We start from the raw sequence: 27763 nt of genomic DNA, 5'->3' as shown, positions 1-27763 counted from the left end.
CATAATTAATAGAACAAACAGAAAGTATCAGGAGATCTCTTCAATGTCTTAGAGTGAATGTATTAACTTTATAAGTAAAATTATACATTTGACACATATACACAAATTTAAGTATCAATAAAAAATAACTATTCTCTGTTATGGTCTATGGTAGAGATACTATCTAGAGCCGGACTGGGGATGACTAAGCAACCATGGTGCTTTAAGGCCAGTGGCCACCAAGTGGTGTGCCTGCGGCTGCCACACATATCCAGCCACTGGATCTGACACTTGATTGGCAGTATGGGACAGCTATATGAGCCACCGGCCCACCGGACATTTGCCAGTATGCCAGCCCTGGCCTTGTGAGATGCAGATGTGAAATCAGAGCAGAAATTATAGAACTATACTGCACAATTAGGGTTTTATCTCAGATATGCCAGTTCCTAATTCAATGAAATCTTTTGTAAATGTCTTTATAAACATTATAATATATAGTCATTTTGTTCTCATGGCTTTCCTCAACCAACGTAGCCTGCAGCCCTGATTCCTTGTTCAGCTGTCACATTCCTAAACAGCCATTCTTATATCTCCTTTGTTCTCGTCTTTACTTGGAAACATTTTTGTGCTTAAGTGTTTCCACTGATAAATACGCGGATTGGTCTGAAACCCTTTTCTGGAAGCTGCCTTATCTTGGCACAGAATGCCTGTCTCAGCCTACTCCCTACTGCCACATGACTCTCTCTGTACTCAGAAACGTTCCTATGCCAATGAATCAAACATGACTTATTCACAGGGTAGAATTTTCATCCGGCAAAAGCAGGGCTGAGAATTGCGCCCCTGTTTTGGGGATTATAGCTTTTTTTCTGAAAAAAAAAAAGTACTCGTCAAGGTGAGACAAATTGGTTATTTTTTTGTTCATTAAACACTTTTGTTAACTGACAAGGGAACAGTAATACAGCTCCGAGCCACCACTGCTATATTATCTCATCACAATAAGGCTGTCAGTAGAAAACATATATTAAAAGAAGGGATGGAACTCGACATTCTCATAAATATTATAACACGAGGAACAGAGATCCACAGGGTACCATCTTCAAAGATCAGACAGTGCCTTGCGAATGCCCCTTCCAATCCCTCTACACAGTTCACAAGAGGTTTTATTCTGATTGATTTGCTACATTTGAAAGAAGTACCGTAGTGGCTCGGATATAGGCCGCCCCCGTATATAGGCCGCACCCTAAAAGTTTGGTGCTTTTTTAAAGAAAAAGTTTTTTTCTTTAAAAAAGCACCAAAAAAACATGCTGCCACTCTGTCCTCCCTCCCCGAGATATGCTGCCACTCTGTCTCTCCCCCCCCGAGATATGCTGCCACTGTCCGTCCCCCCCCCCGAGATATGCTGCCACTGTCCTCCTCCCTCCCCGAGATATGCTGTCACTGTCCTCCCGCCCCGAGATATGCTGAGACTGTCCTCCTCCCCCCCCGAGAAATGCTGTCACTGTCCTCCCTCCCCGAGATATGCTACCACTGTCCGTCCCCCCCCCCGAGATATGCTGCCACTGTCCTCCTCCCTCCCCGAGATATGCTGCCACTGTCCTCCCTGCCCGAGATATGCTGCCACTGTCCTCCCTCCCTGAGATATGCTACCACTATCCTCCTCCCTGCCCGAGATATGCTACCACTGTCCTCCTCACTTACCGGAGCAGACTCCCGGGTGTCTTGCGGGGCCGGCGGGGGACATCTACGCAATACGCATATACAACTTGTATATGCGTATTGCGTAGATGTCCCCCGCCGGCCCCGCAAGACACCCGGGAGTCTGCTCCGGTAAGTCGGGGGGGGGGCAGAGGTAATGCACGATGCACTTAGACAACCTCCCGTGCCGGCACCCCCCCCCGTGGGAAGTGCTGGCAGGGGAGGCTGTCTGAGCATATCGGGGATTAGGATGCAGGTCCCCTGCACCGCTGCGGGGGATCTGTATCCAAACCCCGCTGCCTGCCCGGCGCCCGGGACTGCATGTCCCGGGCGTCGGGTGCTAGACCCCGAATATAGGCCGCACGCCCACTTTAAAAACTTAAAGTGGGGGAAAAAAGTGCGACCTATATTCGAGCCAATACGGTATTTACTATTATTCTTATGGTAAAAGAATACATTCCCAATCCTTAAAGCCACCAGCTCTTCGAACATCTCAAATGTGCTCTCAGAGTCTCAAAATGTGTTGTAACTAAGTATATTTATTTACATTTAATAATTTAAATACATCTGCTTTTAAAGGGACACTCCAGGCACCCCCGTTGCCCCCTTTGCCCACACCCTAGCTAATTTCCGGGCAGGAGATCTGTTTGGCTGATCGCATTTCCTTGCACGTGATGTACTTACCCTTAGTCACCTCCAGCTCATGCTCGATGAATTCTGTGGGAAGGGGTCTATTCAGACCCCTGTAAGCATGCCTAGCAAGTACCCCCATTGATTTCAGTTTTTGAACCACAGAGGAGGGCAGCTGCAAGGCTGCAGCTTCAAAATCAGGTAAGTGCCCTTTTCTCCCTCTTTTAAAGAACGCATATTAAAATATGCACATAGTATTTTTTCTTTGCTGGAACTGTCAGGGACATTAAACTGTCCCTTTAACGCGTGCAGGTTTTCCCTATGATTTCCCATGAATCTATTATTATTATTGTTGTTATTGTGTCTTTATTATGTTAGCAACCTCAGTAAACAAAAACACACACGCGATGCAAATTATTTTGAAATAATATTATGGCAATTTTCCTGGAAACTCAGCAATGTAACAGTTTTTATGAAAACGAGCCACAACAAACATGGCCTATAAATATAATGCCTGTGGGTGTCATTGAACCAATAATGAAAATGGCAAAAAACAAAAAAAAAGAAGCACAATGGAAAAATAGAGTCTCATCAGGTCTCTTTTAACTACTTAGAAGGGGAAATGCTGTTTATCCAACAGCTGATAAATATCATTCTTTATGATGTTTGTGTGTCAACCTCGCCAACTGCCTTTACAAAAGATAACATTTAGAGTACGATGTTTTTTCTTAGCGAACAGTCTTGCTGTAAACCAAACCATTAACCAGCTTTTTCCAATGTGTTTATAGTCCTTTGCATTATTTTAGCATGAATAATATATATATGTAGTGACGTCCAGAGGGGCGTAATTCCCCGAGAGGGGGGTCACATCGCCATCTTGGATGATCAGGCCCCCCCGGTGTCTCAATGGGCTGGTTACAAGTAAGATCTTTGACCTACACAACTGGCCCATTTACTCCATGGAGGATGAGCCTCCATACACTGCTCCCAAGGTACATATATCACTGTATATACAGTACATATACTATAATGTGAATGCAGCAAAAGGGAGTTTAATGAAAATACTATAGACTTCATTGGATTTTATTATTTTTTTGCTCCTTACTTCGTATTTTTTTTTCATTTTTCCATTTTCTTTACAAAGATTAATAAAATATAGTTTTCAGTGCTACTAGAACATGTAGTGCTCTGGATATGCAGCTGAGTAGCCTGGAATCTGTGGTTTGATTAGATCTGGAGTGCTACTTGTCTTGCTTTCCCTCTTGATATATATCATGAGGCCAAGAAGAAAATTGCACAAACCTGCTTCAAATATTAGCTATTTTTCCATAATAAACAAATATATGTCATCATTCCACTAAATTCGATCAGAACAACTTTGTTACTGAGCCTACTTTTAAAACAAGTTTTATCATTTTTAATATATCATTATTATGCATACGTCAGCATCGTACAGCTCTACAGAATCTGTCGGTGCTGTATATTAAAAGATTAAAATAAGTAAAAACCATGCATGAGTAAAAAAAACCTTAAAACGGAATTGTGTTCACAGCTTAGTGATTCGCCATAACATCCTAAGCAAAAGTTATTACTATGACTCTTCTACTGTAACACACATTGGTTAGCTTGGTAAGATCTATCCCCTAATACACTTTACAGGAGGAATTAAACACACATTAGTGCCGGCAATGGCCTTCTATGCAAGTGCTTTACGTTTTATTTATAAACGTATTAAATGCTATTAGTGCCGGCAAAGGGCTTCTATGTAAATGCTTTACATTTTACTTTGTTAATGACAGGCAGACATAGACCAATTCAAACTGTATACCTGTATGACACCTGGGGTACAGCGGTTAGTGCTTGTGCAGCTACAGGCATGTTCAGAATGAGTCATTTCTGCAAATTATAGCTTTTTTGGAGCATACTATGGTCTTTGAAGAAGCCAGAATGAAGATCCCATGCCTGGGGTACAGGGCAATTCTTCACCATCCCTTAAAAAAGCCTTTTATGTGAAATTAGAATTGGAAACTTTTCAAGATGATCATAAACGCAAACAAGAAGAATATTCCATTCACAGACTGAACATAGACTCCAAGTTTCTTTTACTTTGAAGTCTCATCTGATGTGTAGAAAACTGAATGGTGGTGATAATCAATTTAAGAATGAAAGGAAATATTTTGCATAAACAAAAAACAAAGAAACAAACCTTCCAGTGTTTTGTTTTACTCCCTTCTTTTATGCTTTCGGGGAAGCTGTCTTCAATACAGGCTGAAGTCTGACATATTCCAAACAGAAAGCCTCAGACTGAAGAAGTTTCTCGGAGTCTTGCAGAAGTTCTTAGCTATTCTGCAAGCAGGTCTGCCAGAGCCTATTCAAACAAGTCAGCTCCAGGGTAACAAGTTCAAAGTAGGAGGAGAGACTGGAATCAAAAGGGTGTTACATTCTGCTCTGAGCAAGCCCTTTCTACCCTGACGGGGAACCTGTTATTCGGGTTGCTGAAATATAAGTAAATCCTAATACCTCAATTTTCAATTCAGCCACAAAAGAAAATCCGGCAATTACAATCAAAAGAAAAAGACAAGGAGCTTTTTAGAGAAAGTTAAAGTTTTATTTATTATCAGGATTTACTTTAATAACAATAACAACAACAATAATAATAATAATAATATTGCTACATGGTATATAAGTGCATCATTTATGATGCTATTTGTACCTTAATCAAAAAGTACTAGAGGATGCAAATCAAATGAATGGTTAGGAAACACTTTTGGTTTGTAGGAATATAAAGCATTTTTAATGCAGGGGTTGATGTTGTGGGCAAGACTGGTGTTTACTAAGCTGAACTTAATTTTAGAACCCTTTTTTGTTCATTCTAGCATCAACACTTGGTGCAGTTACCATAGTAACACATGAAATTGTCCAATCATCAAGAACTGTCAATTTCTTGCTATAAGACCATTTGTGTCTCTGATAAAAATGTACAATAACACATTGTTATTATTCTCTTTTAGTTATACAGCACCAGCATATTCTACAGTGCTGATTATGGCTATGCGGGCAGTAAAACTGTCTTTGATTCCATCTGAAGAAGCGACCTCTGAGGTTCCAAGAGCTTTACGGACTACTACTTTTTTTCTGTGTTGGCCCAATAAAAAGTATCACCTTGGACTAAAGGCATCATTTATATGTAGCATAGTTGACATGAAAAAGTGCAATGTTGCAGAGATATTAGATCATGACTTGGGTTGCATGCCATCTGGTATGGACCTAACAACTCACATCATTCTCAGCAAGCTTTGGGAAGGTAATGCCAGATGTGGATTATTGGTGGTGTGTTTTAGCAGCAACTGGAGAGAGCTGCATGTCAACTATTTCTGCAGTATTGGCTGTAGAGCCACTGTTTGCTAATGTAAGTATACAGTGAGTGGTACATAAGAGATACAATCTAAAGCAAATAATTACTCTTAGATTAGTACAGGTCTATTTTGTTTTCACAGACACAGTTCTTTGTCACTTTGTCTTCATTGCATTAATTATACCTACAGTTGTAACACTCTAAAATTTGCTAAAGATGACTACCTAGTGCCAATAGATGGATAGGTATAAGTGAAGATATGGCTTCTGTACCAAAAAATACAGGTTCTAGAAAGGGGCTACAACCAATTTCGCTTTGTAGTTATACAAAGTTATGACAACAAAAGGGGTAGAACATGATATAAGATACAATAAAGAAAATCGACATGTATTCATCCCCCTGAAAGCATGTAAAGAAAGGTGCATTGTTAGTATCCTGTAAAGTATCCAGAGAAAAAAAAGAATTCATACGCATATTTAGAACAGGAAGAAAAAAGGTCCTGTTGGGCTCACTTGGGATAAAAAGAAGAGGGAAGCCATATAAACCTCATCCAACCAATTCAATTACATATGGTCCAAATCAATAAATAAATATTGCATCAATAAATAGATAAATATTTAAAAATCCGTCCGTATAGTCCAAATTCCTTAAAAATATATATATAAAAAATATAAATGAATGGATAAAAACCAGTCTTATTATAATAATAAAGATACTGGAAAAGAAAAAAGTCCTCTCTTCCAGTATCTTTATTATTATAATAAGACTGGTTTTTATCCATTCATTTATATTTTTTTATATATATATTTTTAAGGAATTTGGACTATACGGATGGATTTTTAAATATTTATCTATTTATTGATGCAATATTTATTTATTTATTTATTTGGAATCATGTACCTGTAGTTTACCTGGAATATATACAGGGCTCTGCTCTCAAATAAATTTTCTTTTTATTAACCATCTGGTTGGACACTAATTCATAGTGGTTCCTAATATTGATAACAATTGGAGAATATCCACTGAGACCATCACGGGACTGCGGACAAACACGAAAGAGGAACTGACCGGGAGAGACCTTGGAACGTTACACGCTGAACACTTTCTACATAAGAGTAAGTGCATCCATCACCTCACGGTGTTCTTTTCCCAAACGATACCATCCTATGTTTTTTTGGTCTTGTTTTTTGTCTACATGTTCAAGTGGATACACGGACCTAAAGAGAACCCCACTTTGAAACACCACGTACACTTTGTGAGTGCATAAAGTATACCTATCAGTCAGTACTATTGTTTATACCCCTACACTATAATTTTTTCTTTTTTATATTATTTTATTTTATCGGTTAACACGAGCGCACCTGGTTGGATTGTTTTGCGAGTTTTCTACACCTGGAGAGTGTGTTACAGGGTCGCAGCTGTGTGACCGGTCCAAGAAGGGTAGTATCCCCCTTTTTTATTTTATTTATACACTTTATATACGGTCTGAGACTGGTTTTCACAACTTTTCACTCTTTTACACGTGTTTAATGTAGTATACAGCAGAAAAAATGCCGGTATGTATTGACACATAGTTTACCACTGCAGATTTAATGCAAACCATGTTAACCAAAATCATTGGACTATGGAAAAACATATAAAGTATTTTTTATGGCTTTTCCTTAACAAAAAAGTACTTTGTCAGTTTTATCAAGCAAACTTAAGTGAGATAGAAAGCCCTGATGGTGGTATTACTTCACCGTGAGATGATGTATATTAGCAAGACGTGGACAAATTTATACGGAAAGTTACTGAAATATTTATATTCCAATAGCACAAAAATCTGTAATTTTGTTTGTATTTTTTTCCCATAAAATGGTTTAAATGCGATGTGTATGCGCCATCTAGTGGCAATAAATCAGGTTGCAGTTAAATGGGAGTAGTATTAGGTTAACAATACATAACATTTATAGTGCAACAGCACCTCCTGATGAAGCCACTACAGACTTACTGATCTGGGCAAAACATGTTGAGGTTGAGACATTTATACCCTTTTTATGGTCGGAAGAGACTTTTCATTATTTATTTATCTCATGGCAGGACCATGAGATTTCTGAGGGAAAAACAAGCCTGTTTGCTCTGCTTCCTTTTTGGTGAATAAAACTTTGTCAGAAGTAGGCAAGTATTATGCACACATAATTTGAACTGCTACTGGTGGTGGAGTGTAGACAATACCAAACCAACAGCGGGACACAGCATTGTTTTTCAGTGTTTCTAATAAGGGGTTCTTACTTAGACATGTGCAACCTTGGAACTCTGAATACTGGTGGCAATTTCAAGATAAAGCATATGATGCCATATCCTGGCACTCTGCAAATGAGGATGGCAGATCGGGAGCTGCCATTGATCTCTCCCAGGGAAGCACCTCAGCCACCGCTTCCTCCATACTCATTGTGGAGCCTTCGGATATGTCAGCTTATTCGTGTGCTCTGCAACAAATGTGGTAGAGATGGCTGCTGGGGAGCTGCCCTGGGTCAGGCCTAGAGCAGAGGACAATGTAAATATGCTGCTGCCTACACCCTTTGTCATAACTATACCCCTAAACCAACATGATCCCCTTCTAGCAGGACATTTGCTTTATACGTAAAACAATTCCTTCCTCACCCCGGATCAAATTGAAATGACATAAAAATCTAATTGTTAGTCCAACAAGGTTCATGAGCACATCAGGTGATTAATTCCTTTTAGTATTTTGAAATAATTATGCATAGAAAACGATTATGGGTACAAGCAAGGCTTTATTATTTAATAGAAAATATATTGACGGAGGGGAGAAAGAAAGAGCTACCTCTGGACTCACAAAGAGTCGTTCTTCAGCATACAGGAGAGGAAAAGCACCCATTTATTGGAGGAAACCTCTGGGGAACCATGGCTTGAAAAACTGCCCTCACTCTGGGCACTAAGAGGTTAACTCTGACTAGAACTAAAATGGAAAAAAGAAGCAAAATTATTAATTGGGATCTTTTTGAATATAAGGTTTGGATATTAAGATGTAACATCAACAAGAAATGATAATCTAAAGATCTAATCTAATGATAATGTGCAGTTTAGTCTTCAGATCTGTTGCTGGAATCCTTGCTCTCTGTGAATCCCTTTGTCAGGTAGCCGACACTTCGCAGATCACTTTGCCAGGAATGAGATGGTTCCTCAAAACTGCTTGCACTCTGTGTGTGCGGAGAATCAGGGTAATATAGGTAGCATGTATACTTACATAACAATGATAACTAGCAGGAAAGGTTCCATTAACCCTTCCACTGCCAAAGTTTTATATATAAATATTACAACATTCAGTTTGTTGACAAGAAACATGATTAGAAACCGCAAAGCCATGCATTATGTTTACATTTTATTTGAGTGAAAATGTAGTATTTAAAAATGTCACTTGGTCTTAAATGTATTGCTTCAAACTGTACAGTATTTTAGCGCAACTAAAATTATTACTGTATTTTAATACATTCAGGGTTCTGTATTTAGGTCCACCAGTTCACACACCAGTGAGGGCGGGAAGAGACACACGGCACACATACCCCTTTCATATATTTTTATTTGATTGTATTACAGTTAATTATTTTATTATGAAAATGTAGTATTGTAACAGAAATACAGTCGCAGCAGTACTGCAGATAAGCCACCGTTAGCCGGTTGCCGAGGCAACACTGCCGCAGACGTAGCAGACCTTTAATCCGAACGTCATCTGACGCAGCGTGCACCCGGAAGTGGCGTCTCTCGGTTCGGAGTGCGCCTGCAGGGTACTGGTGGTGATAGTGCAAGTCGGTTTAAGTGGTTAAAGCCGTTATTCCGATTCTGGCCGGTGCCGGGTTATGAAACTCACAGGAAGCAGCGCTAGAGCGCTTTCCCCGCCGCCATGGCTGTCTTCGCCCCTGCCAATCAGCCCCAGCTCATCCGCAGCTGTCAGAAGGATGAGCACTTCCAGGGCTCCCTGAGGGGCCAGGCTCATGAGGCCTGTCTGGCTTTTGCAGGTACGGTTATTGGCCAAAATAACTAGTCTAACACTAAATATGATTTAACTGCTCTGCCTAGGTATGAACAGCTGCACTTCTCTCACTCCTGTAGACTAAGTGAGCTACATGATCATGCATGTTTTGCCTGAGCATGATGAGATTTTCAGTACTCTGTGTATAAGTGTTGAGGTATGTAGAGGCTGCCTGGACCTGATGGGGGTCTATGGAAAAAAAGAAACATGAACAGCTGTTATCGGCATAGACTCCTCTATTAATGTGTACTTGCGATTTATGCCTTAATCGTTCCCCATGTGTAACTTTTCTCAGTATATGAAGCCACCGTAACGGAGATCAGAGGTGGTCTGGCCATCCTGTTCTGATTTTTGATCTGATGTGTGTTGCTTCTTACAGTTCTTAGGTAGACTTTTGCATTGTCAAGACATATAGACCGGCTGTGGGGTTTATCCACTAAACATCGCACAGAGTTAATTATATATAATGATAGACCACAGAGGTTTATTCACTAATGGGCGAGTAGTGTTTTCAACGCCCACATTTCACTGTTCGTTGTGAATGTCCATCTCTGGCATGATTTTCCAGCAACAAGGGTTAAGCTGGCCCTGCATCATGTATAATTCAGTGGCGGTTCACTGGGTATGGCCTTTCATAATGGATAGGGAAGTGGAGCTGTTAACACTCCTGCCAACTCTGCCTTTAGTGAATAATCCCCACAGTGCAGATGACACACCAACTCATCCACATCTTGCATTTTAGTGTGTGTAAAGATCATTGGTGTTGACACTAACTGTTAAGGTCTGCTGGGTGGTTCTGTTTGAAACAGTCTGCATAAAAAAAGCTTGTATCTGCCCTTTTCTTATACATATTGCTGGCATGTTTTTCAACAGTCTAGCTCACCTATGACATCAGAAAGTAGCCTCGTGACTTTGCTTTTTTGATGCTGTATCAAAAAGGCAGTTATTGCCTTTAAAATTAATATTGATACTGTCCCTTTAAGTAGATGTAGCTGTTTGTATCAGGCCATTGTTACATCACTGTTGCTTTCATACATACCCAGTGGAATGTAAATACATGATAACATCTTAAAGGTAGGAAGGAGTAAACAACCTTTCTCTCCAGTTTCCTTGATCCCAGACAAAAACTCTCCGTAGGCATCCAAATAAATCACAATGTGTGATACCAAGTTTTTAGACGCACCAGCTGTGATTTTCGACAACGGATCAGGATCATGCAAAGCGGGATTCTCTGGAGAGGGTCTTCCTAGAGTAGTAATGAAGTCAATAGTTGGCCGCCCAAAGGCAATCCCAACGATGGTGGGAGCAGGCCAAAAGGATTTTTACATTGGAGAAGAAGCACAGTCCCTTAGAGGAGTCTTGTCATTAAAGTATCCAGTCAGACGTGGTGTAATAACGAATTGGGAAGATATGGAGAAAATATGGAAGCATGTATATAGCTGTGAGCTGCATGTTAAATCTTGCGAGAGACCTGTGCTACTGACAGAGGTGCCATTGAATCCATTAAAGAACAGTGAGAAGATGGCAGAAGTTATGTTTGAGGTTTTTGGTGTCCCTGCTATGTATGTTGCCTTGCAAGCTACATTAGCACTCTATGCCTCTGGTCGTACCACTGGCATAGTCGTGGACAGTGGCGATGGCGTGACACATACGGTACCCCTTTATGAAGGTTACTGCGTACAGCATGCTATGTCCAGGCTTAATGTGGCAGGAAGAGACATCACTAAATATTTAATGAGGCTCCTTTTGGAAAGTGGATATTCCTTTTTAAGCACTGCGGAACGGGAGATTGTGAGCGATATCAAGGAGACGCATTGCTATGTGGCCATAGACCCGAAGAAAGAAATGGAAAGGGACATCAAGGAAATCCGCAAAACATACACACTACCTGATGGGAACAATATCGAGGTTGGCAGTCAGCTGTTCTGTGCTCCAGAGTTGCTCTTTGCACCAGCACCCATTGGTGTTGAAGCCCCTGGAATACATAAACTGATTACCAATAGTATTTCAAAGTGTCCTATCGACATACGTACTTCTCTCTATAACAATGTGCTTTTGTCCGGTGGATCCTCCATATTTCCTGGACTTGAACAACGGCTTTTACACGAGATGCAGCTTCTGGTACCAAGTACAATGGAAATAAATATCGTGGCACCGCCAGAAAGGAAGTTCTGTGTGTGGATTGGTGGCTCCATCCTTAGTAGCCTCTCAGCCTTCAACTCATTGTGGGTCACATTTAAGGACTATACTGAGTTTGGCCCAGGAATTATTCATAAAAAATGCCTTTAAGAAGGTTCATCATTGTTTCCTTGCCTTTGGAGACAAAATGTTGTGACATCAATTGTGACAGGCTTAATAAAAGATAAGCAAAAAACCCACTCTTTTGTCTCATTCTTTATTTACTAACCCTAACGTTATTCTAAAGTCCAGGTTTATCCAAAACAACTATTTGATGTAATAAAGGGTGAATTTTTGACACACAGAAAGATGTGTCACCCACGGTAACATGATGACAATTCACCAAATCTAACATGAGTGCTTTAATGGTGAGAATGTGATGCATTAGGTGTGGTTTGATGTCCAATAAATAAAGCATAATGGAGTACAGAATGAAAACAACAAAATATGCTTCAAAACCAGAATTTACATATATCAGCTCAAAAACAGATGCTATTTTACAGCTCATCTGCACAAGGTACATACAAGCAAGGAACTTGCAAAAATCGAGTGTACAAAGCAAGAAAAACACACAGAAGTGGGAGATTTGCGGGGGTTACGACACAAAGCCCGGGTTTTGCAGGAGGTCCAACCTCTGTTACTGGAAGTGCTGGGATGATCCATATACCGTATAACATCTCCAGAAAACACTGACATTTTATACATAACATCTGGGGATTGGAATGCTCTTTGTTGTGAGGGTACAATATTCTTAATAAAACAGAATAATCTGGCTACAAAGTATCACTCAGTGTAGAGATTAAGCACAAATGATAAAGCAAGGTAAAAGAAAATGTCATACTCTGCACTTCCTTCAACCCTTTACTGTGAATAAAGTGTGCTCAGGAGATCATCAGTGGGGAGAAAAAACATCAAGCTGACAGAAGGAGTTTCATGCCTATACTGGCGCTTATTCATAAGCTCACGAGTAAGCGCCAGTATAGGCTTGGAATGCGTTAAGCAGTCAGCTTGAGTTTTTCTTTTCCGCTGATGTTTTTATGAGCACACTTTATTCATGATAAATAAAGTATGGTAAGTGGAGTTTTCAACTTGTACAATATTATTAAAACACCAGCTGGATAACCAAAACCCACCAAGTTTTGGGTGGGATTCAGGTTAATGGGCCCATCAGTTATAATACTTTGGAGTCGCTATTCGCTGATATGTGTCTAGTGATTTAGTTGATGGCCCAACTTGCGCATAAGCTGTGGAAACACTCTTTTCCGTAAAAAAAACAACAACTCCGTGAATAGATTGGAGCGCTTTGGAATACTAGACTTGTCCTCTGGTCAGGAATAGTATTTAATGTTCAAAAATCAAATGATTTTTTTTAGCACCCAGTCAAAGTTTCAGGACTACCTTGAATCCTTTCACAGACAGATGCTTTGAAGAGGAGACCTCCTTGGTCTTGAAATCTTATGTGACACTTCTTTTTGCATTTTTCATTTTGGCTGTGCATGATAATTTTGTTTTTTCCCCCTAATTTTCACTCACTCAACAGAACATTTTTTTTTTTATTTTCTTAGAAGACATCTTCATGTAATTCCTGCACTACATCAGTATTGGCTGAAACTACCTAGATAGCTGTAGCCCATGCACACAGACGCCTATTTATCATGGAGTAACTGCATTTTGATGATCCATGTGTCATTGTATGTTGTTTAGTAGATGGCCTAGTAAGGAAGCCGCAAAGACTCATCAGTGTTTCTAAAGCTATATGTAAGCGACACGCTTCCTCCAGAGCTTTCAGGGCCCTCTAATTAATCCACAGACAATTAACACCACGCATATTTATCGGAACGGGAGTTATGTTTAAAGAGCCAGACTGATGCAAAAGTAGGGCAATCGCCAAGAACATTTTATGGTTGCTATAGTGACAGCACCACTGCATAATACATGCTAGATTTCCTATTGTAACGTAGCATACAGCAACAGCTTATTCTTCATTTAATAATTATTATTCTGCTTAGAACAGCCACTTTCACATTGGAAACCGGGACTGCTCTCTTGTCGGTGACCTCTCCCATGACCCTCATCACCTTTTCACAATACCTTTATACCTGTACTCTTTATCTCCTTGATGTATTTTTTTTTTTTTTTTTTTTTTTTTGCAGGTGCTAAAAAGTGGTTACAATGGCGAAAAGAAGTTGAGTTGTTGTGTGATGTTGCATATTACACGATAACTACATTTTCAGGTAAGGCTCTATTAAGTAATTCAGTGTACTTAAAACGTTATACCAGAACCATAGGCAACTTGCAGAGAACGTAAGCACTAACATGGTAATTTAATAATATACATAAAAGTAAAACAAAACACATAGTTCTGCCATTTTAAAATATCTGTGCGCCAGGTTCTCTCACTGTAGACTGTCAAACACATGAAAAATGTCTGTTATATGCGAGCATAAAATGTCAATCGTGTGCCTTTCAATGTATTTAATGATGTAAATAATCAATCTGAAATGTGTTAGGCTCTGATGGCACTGCTATTTTTCAGGTTACCAAACCCTTGGGGAGGAATACGTAAACATTGTCCAAGTTGATTCATCAAAAAGGAAGATTCCGTCCTTGTTTCAGAGAGCTGTATTCATATGTGGCTATACGGTGTTCCCATACCTGTTGGAAAAGGAGCTAGCACTCTTGGAACAGGAACTCCAAATAGAAACTGACGGAATCCGGGTGTCACATGGCAGCTTGTCTTCTGGATCCCACCGGAGGTCATGGCTGAGGAGGAAGGTTCATCGGAAGATCTCTGCCCTGTCAGAGCAGCAGAGAAAGACTTTGATAAAGACCGTCTATGTTATTAGACAGAGCATCATCTTCCTGAGAAGGTTACATCTTGCCATATTCTACTTGAATGGAACGTTCTATCATATTGCCAAACGCCTAACCGGAATAAACTATGTGAGTAGATTTTTGTTAGATACTATTTCATTTTTTTCTGCAGGTGTAATGCTCAGTGTGCAAGACATAAATAAGTTATATTAAAAGTTGACACACTATTTTTTTTTTTCTGAAATATGGTAGTGTTGTATTTTTTGTGTGTTTTGTGCGTAAGAGCACATTTAACTTTACTAGGTAAATTGCTTATTTTTCCATGAAAACTTTGGTAATTTTCTCATGTAAAATTTAACCTTTACAGCTTCGCGTCCGAGGATCTCTTGGAGATGATCAGCCTGTACGCAGAAGTTATAGCCTTCTTGGTGTAGTGTCATTGATTCACCTCGCATTACTTATCGGTGTTCAGATTAGTAATTTCCACCAAAAGCAGGAGGCTCAGCAGAAGTGGAAACTCCACCGCCGGATGTCTTACCAGAGGTAATCCTGTTCAGGGTGAGGGAGATCAGAGTAGCTCTTTACATCGGTGCACTCGAGTGTTCCCATTCATTAAGAGGACTTTTTAATAAATAAATCTCTTCAAAATGAATTTTTACCCCCTTTTTCTATTAATATGTTATCTGGAATATACTTGCAGGGCCCCACCACATGACAAATCCTACCAGAAACCCTCAAAATGCACCCTTTGTTTGGAATCCCGAAGACATAGCACTGCCACACCATGTGGCCATCTGTTCTGCTGGGGGTGTATCACTGAATGGTGTAACACAAAGGTAAGGAAGGTGGAGACACTTGACAACTACATCTTTCTTGCTTAACTGACGTGATGCTTATTAAAAAATGATGCTTAAAATGCCTCTATTTTGTTAACTTGTTTTATAAACGAAAGGTTTGGAAAAATGTGGGGTGACAGCACCTCAACACTATTGGAACTGTATAATGGGTTGTTGCAAATGTACTTTTATTAAATCATAATAAAAGAGTCTGGTACCTCCTACAGTAAACCTGAATCTCTCCTACGGGTAATGAAACAAGTTGGAGGCTTCTCCAGAGACTTGTATCAAACAATAGAATGTTGGTCTGGAAAGGCCCAAAATGAACCAATCTTTTATTTTCTGAAATATGTTCATGATGTAAGAGCTGTTAATACCATCATATTAGGAAATATTTGCAAGTCATTTTAGACATAGGAGGTAATATCAGAATTGGGGGAAGTGCCCAAGCTGCTACCCTACTACTCATCTGCAATGCCTTGAGATGGGGGTTCAATTTAATATAGTCATGGAGAGGATGAGCAGTTTCCTTTGCAATCTCCAAGTACCTTGTGAAGCTGGTTATGACTCCCCTAGTGCAGTGACTCTATCGAATACCTTCACCTGTATGTTAATAAGAAAAATTATACGAAACACACCTAACTTCGCAAGGGGCCAAGGATGGGAAAGATCCATCATAGGCTCCCTTACCACTAGCACTAGTATAATGTCACAGACAGATTACAGTGCTTACCTGTCATATGATGCAAACAGTACAGTACTGCTTCACATAGATAGTGGCAGTGGGAATCTGTAGCACATTTCGATCATCTCTAGAATCTTTAGTAGAATATTTAAGGAACATCATGGGTTTTATTCAGTTTGGGGTGTAGTGTTAATTCGGTCCCTAAAAGTGGTACAGTCTGGAACAGCGCAAGCACACGTGGAACCCGCTAACTTCTTTATATGCTTCATTGAATGTGCTTAAATTAATGCTTTCTAAATTCTCACTTTTATATTCAGGCTGAATGCCCATTATGCCGAGAAAAGTTTCATCCGCAAAAACTTGTCTATTTGCGCTATTACCGATAACATGCTGGAATGTGTCCACCCATTCAAGAACTTCAAGAAGCGTCTTACAATGCAGCTACTTTGCTTCTTATGTCGCAGGACAGAAGTGTGTCTCATACTGTTTCATGAAACTTCCCAAAATTGCCAGCTTCTTTACAGAATCTTTGAGGTTTGGGAAAAAAATAAACACGCACACTAGATTTAGCATGCAGTTTCATATACTCAATACAGATGGGGCATCATAATGTGAAGTCCAATAACAAAGGTACCATATCAATGCAATTGTACCCATCCTATACCTCTCTACACAGAATATGTTTCCATTCTCCAAATACAATAAAATCCATATTTATTTTGCTGAGTTTGCGGCAAAGTTGTAATTTTACATCACTCACTTCACTGTTTTTTTATGGAGAGCCAACGCTGGCAGGTTTCTCCAGCAAGAAGTGCAGGGCTGGCCCTGTATAATGTATAATTCAATGCGTGAGGAGACTGACAAACATTATACAGGACCAGCCACGCTCTCCCTGTAGCAGAAGCTCTGTAGGGTGGGACCTTCATAATGTATACTAAGAGCTGAAACACAACTCCCGCAGTTATGGACATGAAACATGAAGTACATTTCAATACTGGGTTCCATCCTCAACATCAAACCGGTCATAACTGTTAGCCGCCTGTGGAATTCCATTGTCTGTTCTTTAATGGGAAATCTTTGGCCTCTACCTAGTCATTGTTATACAAATTCTCTATCACTAGCCATGGGAGATTAAACACCTTAATTTGCTTTATTTTAACATAGACATGCAATGTGCACTTTAGCCTCTACAGTCAAAGGGGAAATCTGGTAAGCATACAATATAGTAGGGGCAGTCGGCGTTCGAGTTACTGGCCCACATAGAGCGCTGAAAAGTGAGGCACAGCCGAATTTACTCGAGCTACTCCTCGCGTGTTATTTTATCCTTTCCTAGATGTTATTTTCATGTTATAGGACGTTCAAGGGCAATCTGGGTTTAGCTTGTGCCATGCATCCAGCTGGCTCCCTACCTCTAATGCACAATTGTATCGCCTATATAGCCATATCATCACCCTTATTTTTAGGGTTTTATGAAAAGTGCCTCCCATGGGAAACCAAAAAACACATTTTCGTTTTGAATATCTTAATATGACACGCAGTATTTCATACATATTTGATATTTACAGTATTCAACGGGTCTCCAATATTTAGCTTGATCTGTGGTTTTTGTAGTGGAAATAAACTAATTTCATGCCTGCCGTGCTGTTTGACTACAACTGTCATCTTTCTCGGCAATCATCTGGGAGGAAGGCCTTTGTGCCCCCATTGGGAAAACCATTGGAGAAATTTTATTTTGGAGACTCACCCCCAGTTTTTAAACAAATACTTTGTTGATTATTTTTTGTTTGATTTTTATGGCACCATCATATTCTGCAGTATTTGCACCAAAATAAAATCTCACCAGCTTTTCACCGATTAATAAATTCGTATCTAGTTTTCTTAGTAAAATAATCCATTCTAAATCATGTGCACTATTAATCAGAAATGTTTACCTGATTGCCAAATGTCTACAAATTATAAGGTTGCAACATTTCCAGAGTCTGTAGAGGTTTTGCAATAATAATAGCATTAATAATAATAATAAAGTGCGAAAGTTTGTGTGCAGAAGATCACATTAACATTATACTTTTGTTTAATAATAATAAAGCGTGATAATTGTTTTTATTGTGTGAGAAAATGTAACATTAACTGTATTATGTAAAATAACAAATAAAACTTAATTTATAGATATCACTGCTTGAAACTTTTTATCCACAGCTTTAAAACCATTTGGTAATGGTTAAGAGTTTACGTTAAATTGATCAGCTGGCGGATCTTATATCCTAGAAGAGACTTATTGTGCTTTTCATTCATTACTCGGTAAGAATAAAAATGAAGAAACTCTTTGGGGTTGGTTCTTCATTAAACAGATAAGATATTCTTTTGTGTACCACAGGACTAGACACGGCCAACATAAGCACCATGATGTATTACGCCACAATGGGTTCCGCTGACACACAGCCCTTTATTTCTGGGTTGTGTTTTAAAACTGAGAATAAAAGTAAGATTTGGCAATGTTTTATTTTGTCAATATCTTGGAGAAACAGACATTGTTGTGTGGAAATTTACAGTTTTTGAAAAATAATCCGGTAGGAAAGGCATGATAAAAACAGTTTTATTTTTAAATGTAAGATCCAGGCATGTTATGCAATATCCAAGCAAGACCGTTTCAGGCAAAGTGTTAAAAGTTTAAACACAAAAATGTTTTTTTTGTAATCCCAGCTTCTACTTTGTTGTCACAATGTAACTGGTAGTGATTAAATACTCAAAAAGGGAATTTTCCCCCCAAACTAATTCAGATCTAATGCCACATTGTCTTAATACACTTAGACACACGTCTGCCATTATAAAGATTATTGTGTTTTGTGTGATAGGTTTGCGTATCCCCCCCCCAAAAGCACAGGTTTCCTTCTCCTCCCGTGTGCACAGTGGAACGTTTCAATCTGCTCAGTTTTGAAAAAGTTTCGAAATTAAATTGTCATGGCATTCAATGAAATTCTGATTGGACAATTCCGTCAGTTGCTATGGCGATAAGGCCACTTTCTTATTTTGCCAACATGGAAAGTGGAAGTGCACCCCTTAAAAAATAAAAGTATTAGAATAAAATATTCAAATAATGGAAAATGTGATTAACCTCACACAATGGAACAATTGTTGGATATTTAATGTGTCATTAAATATCCAACAATTGTTTCATTGTTGCAATAGAAGCCCCATGTAGTATATGCAACATGCCTGCGTTAGAAGTATTATTTGAGATATCTGGAGTTTAACTGCAGAAATAAATCAATATCCATACTAAAAATGTACCTATATTTGCCCTTACCCTGTTCATCTTTTCATTTGTAGCTTGACAAAAAAATATTAAATTATCTGCTTGAAGAAAAAAATACAATGAAATAATTCCAACCAATAATTAAACATATGCACATATATAGATATATTATCAATGTAATAAAAAAAATTGTTTTGAACCATTATGGGTAAATATGAAGGTTAATTAATCTGCACGCAGCCAATGGTTTAACAATTTACACAAAACACTGCAAGTCACTGGTAAATGCATGTATTAACACATAGGAAACGTGAAAGACTGATGCACTGTATAACCAAACTCCCTTAAAGAACATCTATCATGAGAAACATTTAATGAACAAGAAAGGTCATCTTTACATTGTGACAGAGAGAGTGCATGTAAATGTATCGTGTCACTCTCCAACAACTGTACAGAAGACAGACATAAGGGGTTAATTGTTTTGGCAAACAGGCTACTTGTGTACCCGAATGGCAGCTTCCCGCTAGCAGGTAAAAACCCGCCCCGCCGAGAACCTAGTTTCATGTACATAGGAGCTAGCAATCCATTTAGCACAACGTGTCGATGGAATTCTAACTTCCTAACTGCTGCAAACCTTGCACTCCCAATTTTACATGGTGGAGAATGTAAATCGCAGCCCGATTTTGCTATGAACTGAGAAGTTAGTTTAATGTCCTTTAGTTAAAGTATAATGTGTAATATTTCAGAATCCTTCCACTTCTGTAAGTGATAATGTTCAGAGACCTTAGAATGTTAACTGTTGCTGTCTCATTCCAATGGATGTTAGTTGTGGAGAAGGTTCTTTTTTTGTTTGTTTTTGTAAGTAATTCACCCCCCCCTCAAAAAAACCCCCCACCAAACTACTTTGCCATTTAAATATCATAAATCAGTAACTTTAGCCACCTTACCTTTGCCTTTAATATTGGTGTTCATATTGGTATATGGGACAGAGAAGCGGTAACCAACAGGCATGACTAAGAACTACAACCCCCATAATGCTTAGCTAGCCAAAAGCTGTAAAGCTTTCTCCATGTTACTTGCAGCACACATACCAATTTTTATATATATATATATATACACACACACACTGCATGTGGTGCAAAGTAGTCACCATAACAACCAATTGTTGTCAATGGGAAAACTGTTCAATTGGTTGCTTTACGGTAAGACTGCTTCTCAATCAGATTCACGTTTCATACAACGACCCCTTATTCTGCTGTAACACTTTGCAAAGCCCACTGGCACACAACATGTTAAAAGCAAACACTCACCCTCATAGCCTAACCTCAAAATCCAAAGAATGATTGCATTTCCTCAGTTACTAAATCAGCGACCCACCACATTTTGTTAAAGGTCATTCATGAATTCTTATTTATTGGGAGCAGTCTATGACGTTACTACAGTGCACTCTTTATGTGGGGACAGCATGCTTTCTGGTTTACCGAAAAACAAAAACTGTTCATATGAAATTTAAAATGAAAATGGCTACAAAAACTCCAGTATCAGTTTGTCGGTTCATTATGAAAATGGATACCTAACCGTGGTAACTGAAGCCGAAACGTTGGCATTCTTATACATCAAACTCACTAATAAAATATATCCAACAGTCTACCGGGACAATCTCTGTCGTCAAACTCTGTATACACCTTCCTGGGTGTTACCGAGGTCACCCTGTTCATTCCACGTTGGAGAACTTGATGGAGTAATAAGGCACTGCTGGAATTTGGTTACTAAGGAATAGGTTTCTTATTATGTTTTGGGGAGATGTAACCAAATATATGCAGTGCACAAAATGCTACTCAAGATGAGGCGAGTGTTTTTAAAACCTGGTAATTCTGTGTTAGCGAGATAAGGTTTAATCCATAAAACATCTACGTAGAGTTAACATCAGAATGTGGCCCACCATAGCTGCCGAAATAACCAGAGAAGAAAAACAAAGTATCAAAAGCAAAATGATGTCTTTACCAGGAAAGAAAGGAAAATGAAGAAGAAAAAAAAAAATCTGGAAAAATGCACTACCAGCTTTTAAAATCACTCCTGCCTATGTGAATAAAAAGGCATTGTTACAATGGCCCAAAACTGTTTTTTTTTTTCTTTTCTCTTTGTTGGTTTGATTTTTTTTTTTTTTTTTTTACATAAGAAAGTCAAAAGTTTCTTTTAACTGGAGAATGGCTTTGTGGCGGCTTCTTCTTTGCCTTTGTACTTCCTCTTGCCGTGCGTGAAAGGTATATATCTGTACTTTATCATGTGCTGAAAAACAAAGCGCGAGAAAGAAATTAGATTGTGCCCCGTTCAAACCCATTATTCCAATAAAAACAACAATATCTCCATAAATTCAGTCTCAGGATAACTGCAGAATTTGCTATTGCAGTTTGAATATATATATATATATATATATATATATATATATATATATAGATAAATAAAAACAATGCAGATTTAATACCTGAAAATATATGCAATGGGATGTTTGAATAACAAAACTACCACTCTGCAGCTTTTATTATCACATTTAAGAGTGACAAGCTGTGTCTGTGGCCGGTCCTCTCTGTGGTTCGTTTAGCAGTCTTTTGCATACCTCCCAATAGTCCCAGCTTCTGCAGGAAGGTCTTGATTTTCTGGCACCATCCTACTGTCCTGGGTACCTGTCCAACTTTTGTGGGCAGCAGGGGTCATGGGCCAAGTTGGAGATGGACCTCCCATGACTGGCCAAGGGAGGTGAAAAAGCAATGAACAGAAGCCGCCTTGCAGCTCCTGCACATCCTTCTTGTAAATGCTAGGTGGCTAATCACGTAAGGCAGGTGAGTGCCCATGGCTCCCATTCCACCCAATTCCATGCCACCCCTGGCTACGCAACTCAACCCAAGTGTGACTATTTCCACACCTGAAATGTTGGGGGGGGTTATCTAATTATCACAAATTTAAACCGGGGAAAACAATTTAAACAAAACAAAAACCACACAATCCCCTTCTGATTAGACAATGCATGAAGAAATATCTGTTGTTGCCCTTATATCTCAAACACTCCTGCTTGTTTTACGGATGCTGAGCTATTCAGATCCTACAGACCGACCTAGAGTGGACTCCTCATTGTATCAACGTGAGATGCTATGTTTTATAGACCTACGGCGTAAGTGATGAACGTTGCAGTTCTCGATCATTCCCTTAATGTAACTTACAAAGAAAGCAAGGATAATAATGAAGCATTTACCTTGCTTCCACCGTCTCAGATGATAAATAGAAATAAAATGTGCTCGCTGACACCGTACAAAATAATACCTTTTAAGCAGCACCATAACCATTAAACTGTTCAAGCAGCACAATTTACCTTGATTTGTCTCTTCATGGTAATGCAGAAAAGCATAATAAAATACATGACGAGGATAGGCCAAAAGACGGGCACATTAAACGCCTCGAAGAAAGTGCATCCCATTGCCACGACGATCCCTTTAGTAGCCGAGTGCCTCCGAAGCAAAACATAAAAGAGTTATTGCAGTACATGTTTTATTCAGCGCATGTGTTTTTATCCATCAAATGCACATATATCATGTAAAATACCAGCATTAAATAAGTGGAAGCGGCCCTTTTTACGAATGACAGTATTGTGTATTTTCCAATTTGTGTTTTTGGAGAATTGTCATGTAGCCTCTACAAGCAGTACTGTCCATTTGACGTTCCGTTTCTAGAGAGCCGCTAGATTCCACGGTGTTATTACAATAGGGGAGAGCGAAAATGAACGCTAAAATTGACAATATACAATAATGTGAACATGCATTAAGACCTCCTTGTACAGAAGAAGAAGGACCTGTCCAATGCAAGCTTACAGTCTATTAAGAGGTTGAGGGGTTAACTTTCTCTTTAAGGTACTGGATATAGAACCTTAAAAAATTTGAACTTTATTATATATCTCAAAATGAAGAATGTGTATCATGGCGGATTTTTATGACTTTATGTTTCATGTCTCCTGGCACAGCTTATACTCAATGAATACTCAATGTATCCTTTAATACCAAGATCCATGCACTTCCACTGCCATTACCAATGATATAGTATTAGCGGGATCTACTCCGACACCGTCAGCGCTGGGCTTTTAAACAATTGCCAGGAATAAATTCAAGCTTACATATTCACGTAATAAAAGGATTACAGAATCAGGGAAACCAAGCACTGCAAGTGAAAAGGATGTCTTTGTATCGAGGGAGAGATAAAAAGCAAAGCCATATCAGACAAGGCATTACCTTCCGACGGCCTAATAGCTATAAATGTGCAGAGAAAAACTGGCACACAATACAGAAAATGAGAACTTATCACGTTTACAGAGAGGAAACAAAACCTCATAACACAAAAAAATAAATGATGTTCAGATACAATAATCATACGTCAGGGTCGCTCTATTGTTTAAACCGGGCTGAACAAATGCCAAAGCCGGTTGGTCTGACACCTAAACACCGATTCCTGCAGCTTATGTTCTGATGCCCGTCTCTTTTTCAGAAACAAACAGTATATACTCACCAAAATTTAAACTCCGGCAGTCTCCTGATAAAGGGACGAAACTCTTCATTCTGTTTAGTGGGTAAAGATGGCCCCTCATCTACAAAAACACATAATTTACATACAACGTGTAACGTTTCAGCCTGATTCCACTCTGGACAATACATAAAACGTAGAACAAACACAACTGCGCTCATAAAGATTTGTGCAACCCGATTTGTAAGTAGGAGTGCAGGAAAATCTAACTAGATACACATCCCAAAGTCGTTTTAATAAATTTGTTCCATGTCAGGTGGGCTAAAGCTTGTTACTAATCATTTTTGTCATGTTACATTGGGAATTACACAAAACCATAACTTTGCGTGTTCTTTTTTTAACGAGAACCACAATTCTCAATAATTGAGAATACCCCGCTTTGACTTTAATCTATAGAATTCACCAATTATTATTATTGATTGATTTATAAAGGGCAGTCACAATCCACAGCGCTGTACAATGGGTTAACAGGACATAACAATTTTCACTTATTGTTCTATGACTATGTAAAAGTGAATCCTCCAAATGTGGAGCTTGACTGTATGTCGGTTAAACATAACTGTAGCTATCAAAATACTAAAAAAGCAGGTTTTCCGTGTAAAAAAGGGTATAATATACATGCCAAAGAAAATGATATATAATAGGGTTTTTAAAATAACCAATATAAGAACACGATTGTGCAGATGCAGAACGTGGCCATACCTGAGTCTTCCATTAAGGATGGGTCTACTTTTGGAGATAAGAATGCTATGAAGAGATTTAGGTGGTAAATACCCAAGGCATACGTCACTATGTACCATCCCTGCAAAGAAAAACAAATATAAAAACACTCAGATAACATGAACAACAATATAGAAAATGCAAAAAACACAAGACAAAACACCTTACAATCAGAACCCTCCGTAAGTATTTTGCAGTGCTGGAGAATCACAAATGCTTATTATTATTTATTGTTTTATATAGCGCCATCAAATTCCATTGCGCTGTACAATGTACAAAAAGTACACCGACTGATCTTTGTATAATTTGGCGTCGGCATCATTTTCCCCTCGACGTTCTATTTTTCATGGAAAGTCAAGGAGCCCAGAATGAACACAAAATCGCACACAAACAAAAGCATACGTACCTGTAGTAGATACACCCTTATCATGTAGAGTAAACTTAGCCCAAGAGTCGCCACCCATCGCACGGCCGTGTACGGCGTAGATTTGTCTAGCCACGACTGATAAACCTAAAAATGATTAAAAACAGAACATTAGAAACATTTACAAATCCTCACGCAAGATCTTAAGTCCTCCTGTGCGGCATTCAGTAATCAGAACGGCAACTACTCAGGAGAGCTCCCAAAAATCAGGACTGTCCCACAAAAACCATGACTTTTAGGAAGTATGCCTATGTTTGAGCACAGGAAGATGGGGCACAGATTCTGGTTTTGATGGCTTTTTGCTGGGAGTTATTTATTAAATAGTGTTGTAAGGTTATTTTGAAGATGAACTTCGCCTTGCAGAGTTGTAAAGACACTACAACGTATTCCCCCGACGGAAGTCTCGGCAGCTCTGAAGGGTTAGCCAAGACGCATAAAGTTCTAGATAAAATAAATCTGAAGGCACACATTTCAATCCATTCCAAACATCGGGACCTGTCGTCTAGCCCCGAGGCTACTATCACAGCATGCGTCTCACATGATGCCAAATCCAGCAACCGAACATCATGTACAAAGACAAATAGCAATTACAGTAAATATTGACGTAAACATTGAATAGCTTACTCCACGATGAGTGAGCGTCTGAGTAAGCGTTTTAGGATAGTCCAGTTCTGGTGGTGTATCTGTGCTATATTAATTAACTCTATAATAAAAAACTAGTAGTTCTAAAATTAACGAGTGAAAACAAACCTTCTGGTAACGGTATAAACATGCATTTAGAGGGCACAGCTAATTTAAATTGTCTCTGCCGCATGTAGATCAAGTCGCTTTATCATGCAATATATTTTTAACACGCTCGGCCCTTTATATGGGCAAGAGGCCCTCGGAGATTTTATGTAAATGAAGCAAGAAGAGTATGCGTAAGGTAGTTGCTCCAGGTTCCGTGCCCCAGAGAACGCAGGGTAACGCTTACCCTGCCAACAGTTAGAACTGCGATAGGAAAGCACTGAATTGTCAGGTTACAGAGACATCTTGTGTGCCGTTCTGGGAGGTTGACTATTACTCCAGCAACATGCACAGGCCGACACCAAGCCAGAAACGGCGAGATACATCTGTAAAATGTGAAGTCCTGTGATTAAAGTCCTATCGGATATTCTTTTTCTAATTCTATCAACATTAAATGCTGTGGTTAAACTGTTTTTATCTAGTTAGTCCCCAATGAGCTTCCTTCATCTGCAGACCTGGAGGCCGCCATTGTTGTCAGTCGTGATATTTAGGGTAATTTCCATGCGATTCTTTATAGCAATGCTCATGAAGTTCTGACTTGGCCAATTAAATCATTTTGCCACAGATTTTCATCAGCCAGAGGGTCCAACTGGGTGATTAAGATCGAGCCATCTTATTGTTTGCCACATGAAGTACGATAAGGAACCAGATACCAGAGCTAGAAAATATACACATGACTATCCAGCCATGTGAAAGTATTATGTTATGTGAAAACTCTGATTGTAAGCTAGCGAGCCGGGCTCTCTCCACCTAATGTATCGGTTTGTCTTAGTCTGTCAATTCTCGTCTTGTCAGACCCCTTGAATTTATGTATTGTATTAAGCGCTGCGTAAACTGTTGGCGCTATATAAATAAAAGATAATAATAATAAATAATCTCATTATTAATATACTATCAATAAACAAAATTTGGTGTTACTGACGGAACTCCACAAGGTGAGTGAAGGTGACCCACAAATGTTTTCTAGCATGGGGTCATGTATGGGCACATGAGAAGATCAATAACTCAAGAAATGCTTACCTAAAACATCCCTATGTAAAATAAATGCCTTATTATTATTATTTTTATTTTTTTTTAAGTGAATATAGTGTTGAACAGATCTAAAAACGGACAGGAAGACAAAGAAAATACACAATAAGAACAGGAAAGAAATAAGAGCAACTTCCATTTATAACAAGTGATTAAAGCAGAGGAAATACGCCTGACTTCATGAACCAAGAAAGGAGACGACAGAACAGTATATCCATATTCATACTACTTCTACTTGTTACTTACGAATTGTCATTATCCCAACTATTTACTTTTAATAAACAGATGTAATTATATAAAAAGGTTTGCAGACGACAATCGTCCTCCACCCCAGCTTTCATTAGCAAGTAACGTAACTTGTTTGACTAGATTTCAGAGGAATTTACGGCTCACCTGTCCAAATCTGGAGAAGAACCGGAACACCACGGAAGGCTTCCCATGAACTGAATCTCCGATGCTGTCCCCCTCTGACATTCTGTTTCTGTGGAAACAACATAACAAAGGTGAAGAGAAGGAAACCAAGCACGGATTACGGCATCTTTACGTGAAGTCTGTGTCGGTAAACGATGGCTTCTTGCTAAAATTGCAATGCTGATCACACTAACGGACATACAAGAAATAAGGTCCATTTGACTGCTGGCGATCCCTTGTTGGGTGGAATCCAGCAGGACAGATCACACGGGTAAGGAAGTCCGTAGCAAAAACCATTATTACTGACGAAACGGAAATGTTACTTGGTACCATATCTTAAAACTGACAGTTTACTGCCCCAAACATTAA

At 39.1% G+C, this 27763-nt stretch overlaps 3 protein-coding genes across 3 annotated transcripts; 2 read left to right on the top strand and 1 right to left on the bottom strand.

Annotated features, from left to right (window-relative positions):
- The first annotated feature begins 9563 nt into the window (after positions 1-9563).
- Positions 9564-16591, top strand: LOC149297938 (peroxisome assembly protein 10-A-like). Its single transcript, XM_089487982.1, has 6 exons — positions 9564-9678; positions 14024-14104; positions 14407-14813; positions 15052-15227; positions 15385-15520; positions 16523-16591. The coding sequence occupies exons 1-6, from the start codon at positions 9564-9566 to the stop codon at positions 16589-16591; spliced, it is 984 nt and encodes a 327-aa protein (XP_089344108.1).
- On the top strand, positions 10848-11981 carry LOC149297939 (actin-5-like). Its single transcript, XM_089487994.1, has one exon. The coding sequence runs from the start codon at positions 10848-10850 to the stop codon at positions 11979-11981; it is 1134 nt and encodes a 377-aa protein (XP_089344120.1).
- A 5063-nt stretch (positions 16592-21654) lies between the features above and the next one.
- On the bottom strand, positions 21655-27457 carry LOC149297937 (protein RER1-like). The gene is made up of 6 exons (XM_089487968.1): positions 27377-27457; positions 25151-25255; positions 24727-24826; positions 24010-24088; positions 22826-22961; positions 21655-21747 (listed from the first exon to the last, which is right to left on the bottom strand). The coding sequence occupies exons 1-6, from the start codon at positions 27455-27457 to the stop codon at positions 21655-21657; spliced, it is 594 nt and encodes a 197-aa protein (XP_089344094.1).
- Positions 27458-27763: the final 306 nt, after the last annotated feature.

Source organism: Sceloporus occidentalis, unplaced genomic scaffold (genome assembly GCF_023333645.1).
Source record: "Sceloporus occidentalis isolate IW3139 unplaced genomic scaffold, rSceOcc1.0.p SCAF_35, whole genome shotgun sequence".
NCBI classification, from domain to species: domain Eukaryota; kingdom Metazoa; phylum Chordata; class Lepidosauria; order Squamata; family Phrynosomatidae; genus Sceloporus; species Sceloporus occidentalis.
The sequence above is the reverse complement of the archived record's forward strand: the minus strand, read 5'-3'. Positions and strand labels throughout refer to the sequence as shown.